Source organism: Kryptolebias marmoratus, linkage group LG8 (genome assembly GCF_001649575.2).
Source record: "Kryptolebias marmoratus isolate JLee-2015 linkage group LG8, ASM164957v2, whole genome shotgun sequence".
In the NCBI taxonomy this organism is placed as follows: domain Eukaryota; kingdom Metazoa; phylum Chordata; class Actinopteri; order Cyprinodontiformes; family Rivulidae; genus Kryptolebias; species Kryptolebias marmoratus.
Genome location: NC_051437.1, coordinates 27,869,530 through 27,879,496, shown reverse-complemented (window position 1 = coordinate 27,879,496; position 9,967 = coordinate 27,869,530). Strand labels below are relative to the sequence as shown.

The following is a 9,967-nucleotide window of genomic DNA, read 5'->3' as shown; positions in this document are numbered from 1 at the left end:
TGTAGAGGCCGCAGGCGTTGCAGACGGGCTCCCCCTCGGCGTTGCGCCTCCACAGCGTGGTGGTGCTGGTGTGGCAGTTGGTGCAGCACAGGCCGGCTCGGCGGGACGTGTTCTGCTGCAGGACACATTGAAAACGTTTAAAGCTCGGTCCGCCGCAGGAGGAAGGCTGCGGAGAACCTCGTCTATAAACGGCCCGTTATCAAGGGCAAGGTCAGCGCAGGACAAATAAAAACAGGAAAAAAAAACTCAAACTGCTCTGCAGAGAAGAAGCTGTTCAGCTGTGGAGAGCTGAGAAACCTTGGCAAAAACCCCTGAACATCACTCACAGAAGCCTCTAAAGTGAAAGAATAAATAATAAATTAAATAAAAAGTCATTTTTGTTTTATCTCAGCTTTTTAAAACCCATTTAGCTGCATTTATTTTTCACTTTGCTGACATACGAGCCAAAACTCTTCAGATCTGATCTGTTTTTGTTTTTATTTAACATTTATTTAACCAAGAAAGAGCAACAAGGTTTAAAACTATTGTTTACAAGATGTTTTTAAACCTAAATATGCAAACTGAGATCTATAATTTAATTGTTACTTTGAGTTTTAATCTTCTAAGAAATAAATTTCATGAAATATGAGGAGGATGGAACACAGAGCGGCTTTTCTTGGTTGTAAAGTGGGACAAATCTGAGGTTAAATCAGGAAATTTCTTTTTGCGTGAAACAAAAAAAAGAAAGCAGAACCTGTTCACACGAAAAGCTGCAGGGGTTAAAAACAACCCAGTTTGTAACCCAGCACTGGGTCGGGTTTGGACCGAGACAACCCTGACCGTCATGGCCGACAAAACATCGCACACAACGACCGAGTTGGGAAAGTGGAACGGTGAGAACCGATTAGCCCCAGATCGTTGTCATGACATCAGCACACGACACTAAAACCAACATAAAGACGGCAGGAGAGAGCTAACGATGCTAACTCGACGCTAACCAGATGCTAACTTGTAAACAACGTGAGCGCGCTTTAATGTAGCGTTCCTGAACTCTCACACCAGAGTAAAATAATGGACACGTGGATAGTTTATAACAAACTGCTCTGAATCACAAACTGATCTCAGGCTGTCGGCCTCTAAGCAGCTACAGCTGAATGTCAGCGTGCATTCACTTCCTGTTTGAAGGAAGACTTCCTGTTTCTCGTCTCCTTCTCTGTGGAGATGTCCTCCTTTCCGTTTGCCTTTCTGTTAAAATTAAAATGAGTCGACAAAAGCTCCTGCATCTTTGGCGTGAAGCCAGCCCACCGCAGTAACGAGGGTCGGAGCGGCGGTTCTCTTCGAAGTGGTCCGAACCCACATCAGAGCTTATGGATCCAAATCTGGATCCAAAATTAAACTCCCGAGGGGTATTTTCTGCCCAATTCAAACACTTAATTCCAACAAACTGAACCATGTTGCACTGGTATTCATCCACTCACTGATGAATGGCTGAACCTCAGCAGGTCTGAGGACGTCACACATCAGCGGATGTCGGAAAAAGCCAAAAACAAACTCTTTCAACTGACGCTGGCTTCAAAACACTTCAGTTTTAAGAGCTTCAGCAGCTGACCTGGAAACCTGCAGCTTTAATGAATCCACCTCCCACCCCCCGGGCCAGAAGAGGCCCCCGTCCGGGCTGCGAGTGGCCCGCGAGTCGCCAGCTGCAGACCCCACGAACCCCCTCCAACGTTTTGGGCGTCGGTCCCGGTCTTACCAGGCGTTTCTGGGGCTTGATGAGCGGCCTGTTGATGCCGTTCATCTTGTGGTAGAGGCCGCAGGCGTTGCACAGGTAGTGTCCCGTCCCGTCCCGGCGCCACAGCGGCGTGGAGACCGAGCCGCAGTTCACGCACTCCCGTCCCTCGGCGGACATCTCGTCTATCAGCTCTGAGCAACGAAAAGAGACAAATCAGAGACATTAAAGCGTCTCAGAGAACGCCACTTTCAAATCACAGCATGTCCTCTGCTCAGTTTTAACAAATAATGTGTGTGTGAGTGTGTGTGTGTGTGTGTGTGTGTGTGAGTGTGTGTGTGTGTGTCTCCGGTTAAAGGCCACGGTTGATAAATAGCCAGTGGAGGAATTTAACCCCTCACTTCTGCTCAGCTCTCTGCGGTGGAGGGAGATCCAACCTGCTGTTCCTGCAGGGGTGGGGGGCAGGTTATCAGGTCCGACAATCCAAACCCCCCCTCTCCCCACCCATCCATCAGGACCCTGACACCGGACGGACCGCCGCCGTCGCCCAGAACTCCTCATCCGACACCGAAGATCAGAGTCGGTTCTGCTTTGAAGTTGTGGTTTTCAGACCCGGAGGTTCAATTCCCTCCCCTCGGCTGATTGAACGTTTTTATTTTTGTAATGTTTTTAAATTTTTTTTTTTGCAGCCTAACTTCTTCTGCACACTCAGACCGATTTTAGCCACTTGTATCGAAACCTTCGGCTCATTCGGGAGACGGCTGATGTCGCTTTTGGCTTTTTGATACTTTTAAAAAACTTTAACTATTTAGAAACATTTTCCCTGCAGAAATACATGAAGATCTGTTTGTTATCTGCTTCGGCTGATTTTGCCTTTTAGCCTTTAGCTAGCTTTTTGCCACTTTTACCTAGCTTTTAGGCTACTTTGAGCTGTAGCTAATTTATGCTGCATTTAGCTTCTAGCTCATAAATATTTAGGTACTTTAGCTTGTATCTAACTTTTGGTACTTTAAGCTGATGTTTTTCTACTTTTAATATTTAGCCACCATTTGGCTACAATTTGAACTTTTAGCTCGTTGTTTCCACTTTAGCTGACGTTCTGCTTCTTCCAGTGTTTTTTAGTTGTTCTTTTAGCCTTTTTGGTGCTTTCAGCTGGTTATTTGCTACTTTTAGCTACTGTTCTGTTTTCATTTAGCTGTATGAACTCAGTTGTTGTTTTTTCTGTAAATTGTCAGCATTTATTGTTTATTTTTTTTACTGTTTTGTTGTTAATATAAACACAAAAACTCTTATTTTTGTCAGAAAACGACCCTCAGTTTTATTCCCTCATTATTAACTTTGAATTATTTGTATATTTATTATTTCTACTTTTATTATTTTACCTTTTCTGCAGCTTTTAAATGTGCATTGAAAGTTTTTTTTTAATGAATTAAATTTTTTAAATTTAAAACTGTGATTCTGTTATTTTTAGGTTCCTGCGTAAAAAAAAGTTTTAAATGTCTGAAAAGACATTTTTCCAGGAAGTGAATAAAATAAACTTCAGTCTTCATCTCTGCCACACTTTTATCCTCATCAAATTAAATCTAATAAATTTTAATAAATTTCTTGTTGTGTTTTGAACTCATGAACAAACTAAAAACATCAAATAAAAGTTGTTTTTTAAATATATTTGCAGCTTTAAGTGTCTGAAGCAGCAAATTCTCTTTACTGTTGTTCAGCCTCGTGACTTTTAGGGTTTCAGGAGCTAAAAAAGGCAAAAAGAAACTTGTTTTTGTTTGGATAAACGATCTGAAAAGCAGCCCTGAGCTGAAACCAGGAGCTCCTTCATCAGAGGCACATTAAAGACGAAATCAGGCGTCAGGATTTCAGGAGGCCGTCGACACGCCGGATGAAATTCGCACCTTCTCAGACTGAATGTGGATTGTCTGAGTATCTGATTGGATCACGGGCCTCCTGTAATAAATAACCTGCTGATGAGTGGATTTTTAGAAGAAGAAGAAGAAGAAACAGACGATCCTCTGAACGGAAACGACCCAAAGATCAGAGCAAAACCCAGAGTTCAACGATAAAAAAGACAGAAACACAACAAATACGGATAAACTGAAATAAAACTTCAGGATTTCTGAGACTAAAGAGTCTGAAGGGATTCAGATTTGGAATTAAAATAAACAATTTTATTTTAAATCTAATTTGAAGCTTAAAGCTTCTGATTTCCCTCTTTATTGGATCAGAGTTTAAGAGAAAAAAATTATCTGAAATTAATTTAAAATTAAAAAATGGATTATTGTGTTTAATTTGTTTTTTTTATTCTGTTTAAAAAGTAAATGAGCTCATTAATTTAATCAACGTGATGCCAAAACTAATTTTATTCCTTTTAATGTTTGTTTTTTTATTTTCTGAGCTGCTTTAAAACCAAGTCAGCAGAAATTAAATCATGTTTTATTCTGAATGAATATTTTATGTTTTGTTTAAATCTTCTGCTCCAAAATGTTGAGTTTTTATTTGAGTTTTCTGCTGATTTCTTTATTTTACTTCATGTTTTCTTTATTTTGTGTCGCAGTTTAAATGAAAAGTTGGTTTGGGGGACTTACCCAAACTGGACCTCCTGCCGGACAGAACCCCCTGCCGGTTCTGGAGGCTGATCACCCCGCTGTCAAAGGGTCCGGGGGTCCAGGAGGACGTCACCATCTCCGAGCTCATGTAGGCGTACGGGCCGGAGTACGACCCCCCCACGGAGCGCACCAGGGCGTCCCCGTACTGGTCCGCGCGCACCAGCGGGCTCTGGAAGGACCCGTCCCGCCCGGTGCCGGTTCCGGTGCCGACGGGCGGGCTGTGCGGGTAGGAGAAGCCGTGCGCGGGGTGGGGGCTGCCGTCCTGGCTCCAGCCGTGGCTCTGGTGGGGGGGCTCGCAGGTCTGCAGGTAGGGCAGCATGGCGGGGACCCTGCTGGAGGGGACGTACACCGGGGAGCTGGCCGGGGGGTGGATGTAGTTCCCTGAGTCGTGAGGGTAGGGGGGCTGGTTGGAGGACAGGCTCAGGCTTTGGTACATTTTATTTTTTTGATCCTTTCAGGAAAACAAACAAAAAAAACTTCAGTTTTCTCGGAGTGTCGGAGTTTGGATCCGTCCTGTAAGAAGCTGCTGGTTCCGGCCCTGATGGGGGGGAAAAAATAGAAATATTTTACAAACACGTTTCCACATTTTCAGTAAATAAGTTATTCCACAGAACGGAAGTGAGGTTTCACCTGGCACGAGCCGAGAACTCAGATCGCCTCCAGCTGCCTCCCAGTCGTTTCTTTCTGTTTTTATCTCACCAGATAAGGATGAGAAAGGTCCGGGTCCCTCAGAGGTCCGGGTCCCTCAGAGGTCCGGCACCTGGACAGAACCCAGGATGGCGCGCGCGGAGGAGGTCTCTCCAAACGGCTCGGTGCGTAAAAGCTGCGCGCAAAGATTGGAGCTGGAGCCCCGGATTCCTCCTCTTCCTCCTCCTCCTCCTCCTCTTCCTCCTCCTGGATCTCGGCAGCGTCTCTCTGTCCCTCTCCGGGTTCCTGAAGGCTCCGGGCCGCTGATGGGAACTGATATGCTGCGATCCGCGGCCCGACGGCGAGATTTGTACGGGAGGGGGTCACGTGACGCGGCGAGGCCCGCTCCGAGGGAGGCCAAGGTGCGGGGGGGAGGGAGGAGGGAGGACCCCGGAGGTCTGCAGCAGGAGCCGAACCTGGATCTAACTTTTTTATTGGACTTTCTTTAAAGAAAAAAGGTTTTGCAGGTTCTGCTCCGAGGGGAGGAACTGCATCATTTATTCAGGATATAAGGAGAAATAATAATTATAATAATAAAAAACTGTTTTTTTTGTTCTACAGACATTTAATCGATCGAAGATAAATAAATAAATTAAAAAAAAACTCAAAATCTTTATTTTTAGTCTGAAATGTGAGATTTTGGAAGTTAAAAGTAAAAGTGGTTCTGCTGCTTCTAGGAGGAGATAAACGGGTTCAAAACCCGGTTCTTCCTCAGGGGAGCAGGAGAAGCTGAAACTGAAACAAAAACATGGCGACAGAGACAGATCAGGAGCTAAAAGTACACTTTGGATTTAATCTTTATTATTTATGGTTATTTTAGAAAAATGTTCGGCCTCATTATGATTCAGAAATTAAACAGAAATTGAAAAAAATTTGAAATTTAATTTTATCCAGAAAACGCTGCTATAACACAACCATTATTATTATTATTAGTAAATCTGTTTAAACCTTTACAAACCAGTTTTAGTTCAGATCATTTCGTTTGTAATAAATAAAATTTAAAAACTGAAGTCAAACGTTTAAAATTAACACATTTATTTATATTTTCTGTTTTTCCAATCTGAGCAGCAGAAAAGTTTCCGTTTCCTCTGATTCTGTCTCTTTAACAGGAAAAATAAAGGATTTAAAGTTTTAAAATGTAAATTTTGTATTTTGTTATAAAATGTGGGATGAAGTCTGAACATATTTGAAAAAGATTAATTAATATTAGAAACATCTTAAATGCCTTTCAGCTGCAACAGTCATTTATTTTAAGTTTAATTTGATGTTTTATTTATTATAAATTTGTTGTAAAAATCAGAAAGCTGTTCTGTCCTGCAGCTCGGAGGGATTTTAATCATTTTAATCATAATCTTTGACGTTTAGGTGATTTAAAAACCCATCAGCTGCTTTTATACCATTTAAACTCTTTAATTTCTGACGTTTATTTGTAATTAAACCATCGTCTCCTCTTTGTTTCCTTCTGTTCAGACCTCAACCTGTTTTTGTTTCAGTCCAGAACTAATAAATCTGCTAATTTAGTTCCAGACTCCTCGTTTTGTTTCAGTTTTCCTCCAGCTGCCGTCTTGTTTCTCAGCCTGTTGATGTGATTTTACACATTCTGAAGAACGCCGGATGTCAGTAACCTCAGAGTTTATACCGACGGTTCGAGCTTCCATCAGACTGAACGAGAGATTTATTTCTTCCCCTCGAACAGAATCAGATTTTTAACTTTAGTAAATAAGCAGCAAGGCATTCAAAGTGCTTCACATCATAAAAACATCAGTAGGATTACATTACAATCATCAAAAAAAAAAAAAAAAACACTAATGTTTTAATATTTTGTTCAGAGCAGCTTTTACCTGAATTTGTTTGCAGACTACTAATCAAAGGCAGCTCTGAACAGGTGAGTTTTCAGCCTTGATATAAAGAAATTTAGTGTTTTGGCTGTTTTTTGCAGTTTGTTCCAGATTGATGGTGCATAGAAACTGAAAGCTGCTTCTCCATGTTTGGTTCTGGTTCTGGGGACACAAAGTAGACCAGAACCAGAAGACCTGAGTGTTCTGGAGGGTTGATACGACGATAATAAGTCTTTAATCTGTTCAGTGATTTATAAACTAAAAGAAGTATTTTAAAGTCTATTCTCTGAGCTACAGGGAGCCAGTGTAGGGACTTTAAAACCGGGTGATGTGCTCCATTTTTCTGGTCTTAGTGAGAACACGAGCAGCTGCTGCAGCTGTCTGATTGAGTTTTTTTGGCAGACCTGTGAAGACACTGTTGCAGAAATCGAGACGACTAAAGATGAACGCGTGCATCATTTTCTCCCGGTCTTGTTGTGACATTAGTCCTTTAATTCTGGAGATGTTCTTCAGGTGGTAGAAAGCCGACTTTGTAACTGTTTTTATGGTCTGAGTCCATTACTGCAGCCAGGTTTCGGGCCTGATCACCAGTTTTTAGCTGCGCGCCGACTCTTCATCGTTCCTCTTTAGGTCCAAAGATAATCATTTCAGTCTTGGCCTCTCGTGAAAAGGATTTTAGCTCCTTTAACAACTCACTGAGGACGTCTGTGTGTGTCGAAACAAATGTTTGACAACCAAACCGCCCCGGGGACAGTCTTCTTGTTGGTAGACTCTGTCCCGATGTGGACATCGTCTCGGCTCATAGATCTGAGCTGAGCCGCTCCTCGAGTCCTTCTTTGTGTTTGAAGACAACAAGAAGGACGATTCGCCGCCATCAGGAGTCGTTTCAGCCGAAACCAGGAAAGCTTGAGAAATGTGAACTCTGTCGTCGCCTAGAAGTTAATAAAGAAGCTGAGGATCACTCTCAGCTACCACCACCCATCTGCCACCGCATCTGGATGCAGTTAGAGAGGACATGGACGGAGGACGGAGGACGCAGAGGACAGAGTTAGATGAAGGAGGGAACAGCTGGAGAAGAAGAAGAAGTTAGGATTCCTATCCTTATGGGGACATTTCTTTGACTTCGGTCGCCTTAAAGCAGCATTTATAACAAAAGAAAACCCAAAACAAAACATTTCTGTATCTAATCTTATAAAATAAACATCGTCCAAACCGACAAAACCTGCTTGAAATACAGAAAAAGAAACTTAATTTTTAAAATATTAATAAAAATCTGCAGTTTGTTGCACCTTGAAGTTAAAACTAATACAATAAAATGTTATATCAGCCCTCTGTTTGAGATCCTAATAAATTATCAAAATATATTATAATTAGGCCAGTTTGTTGGATATTTTTTTACTGTAATAAAGCCAAATCTTGACTTCTAATTCTCGTTATCAGAATAATGTGACAACTCTTTATTTCGAGTGTTGTGTAATGTGAGCTACGGCCTGAAATATGATAAAATGTAAAGTTTTCAGAGGAAGCAGGAAGCAGCTGACAGACATTTTATTCAGATACTGCATCAAACTGGACAGGAAACAACCCTTTCTGTTGTGGTTCTGATTATAAATACGACTCATTTCCATGTTTTATATATAAAAAGAGACGCATGTGGCCCCGGAGCCGCAGGTTGGAGACCCTTTTTACAAGAAAAGGTAAAAAAAACCAAACACACACAAAGAAGCTGACTTTGTCGGCTTCTTAAAATGAATTCATCGAGTTAATTTTGTTCCTCCTGGTTGAATTTCCCCAGATTTGTTCTCCAACATTTGTCCTGCACAAACAAAAAACAAACTTTTGGATTAATCTGGATCACAGGGGGTTTATGAAAAGTTATTTTCCACTTTAACGACCTGCGCAGCAGAGGCGTCCTGACGGCGTCCTTACGGATGAGGTGGTTCTGCTCGGCCCGGTGGTATCTGCTGTTTATGTCAGTTTCTGCTGGATCCTCCGGGGAGCGGATGGAAGTGCTCTTTAACTTTGATCACCCCTCGAACGCGACGCCACCGTCCTTTTTACGGCGGCATTCTTTCAGACCGGGATGGAATTTCGGCCTCTATCTTCAATTTACACACACAAGGCTGCGAGATAAGTGAAGAATTCCCCAAAGGTATTTATTGTCGATGAGAGCACGGAGGAAATTTGTACATTCGTGTGTGTTTCAAAGCTTTTTTCTTTTTTTTTTCCTCTCCAGTAATTTCTTGTCAACGGAGCAAATTGAAGCTGTGATCCAGATAAGATCTTTCCAGGCATCCTTCGTCACGTTATCAACCCAAACTTACCTCCAGACCATAACGACCAGCTGGGAAAGATGGTTTTATTGACAGTGTGTGTGTGGGGGGAGGAAAACAACGATTATGTTTTGTGTGTGAAATGCTCAGGATCTAAACAGCACGACAATTATCAGAATCTTTTTAAAATCTCAGCATAATTTCAGACTTTTTGTTGAAAATCTTAAGACAAGCATCAGCGATTTTTGCAGGATATTTTGTGCAGTAAAACGTGATGCAAGCTGCAGCTTTCAGACCCTTTAAAACATACATGTCAAACTCAAGGCCCGCGGGCCAGATCCGGCCCTCTGTAACGTTTCATCCGGTCCTCTAGTCTGGTTCAGATCGAGTCTCTGATTCTTATTTTGCCTAAAAAACTGAAGTTTTCTCTGACAGTGACTTAGAAAACAACAATATTGTCATAAGGTGTGGAGACAGAGGTGAACCCAGAACGCAGACTCATAGCGGATGATAATGAAACTAATTTATTAACTAAAGAAAACAGTCAAAACAAAAGGGCTGACGTGGCAGCAAAACTAACAAAGACAAAATCCAAAAACGAGAGACAGGGCATGGCAAGGAGCAAGACACAAGTAGACAAAACGGAATGACCCAGTGACAAGTGACAAAACAGAGACCGGTTTTAAAGACAGAGGGAAAATGATTATGGGGTGCAGCTGTGGACTAAACGAGGAGCAGGTGAGGTGGGCGTGGCAGGCATGAATGGAAAACTACTGGGGAGGTGAATGATGACAAGGAAACAGAAAACCAACAGACAATCCAAAACAAGAAAAAAAATCATTTGTTATG

General features: G+C 42.2%; 1 protein-coding gene across 1 annotated transcript in view; it reads right to left on the bottom strand.

Moving 5' to 3' along the window:
* Window positions 1-5,269, bottom strand: part of gata5 (GATA binding protein 5) — a 7,632-nt gene extending 2,363 nt beyond the window's left edge. Inside the window, exons 1-4 of the mRNA XM_037976820.1 lie at window positions 4,951-5,269; window positions 4,300-4,858; window positions 1,733-1,902; window positions 1-115 (exon numbers count right to left, since the gene is read on the bottom strand). The exon at window positions 1-115 is cut by the window's left edge and continues 12 nt beyond it. Coding sequence (XP_037832748.1) covers window positions 1-115; window positions 1,733-1,902; window positions 4,300-4,756 — 742 coding nt within the window. The 5' untranslated portion in view covers window positions 4,757-4,858; window positions 4,951-5,269. The remainder of the gene's footprint in view (window positions 116-1,732; window positions 1,903-4,299; window positions 4,859-4,950) is intronic.
* Between the last annotated feature and the right edge of the window lie 4,698 nt (window positions 5,270-9,967).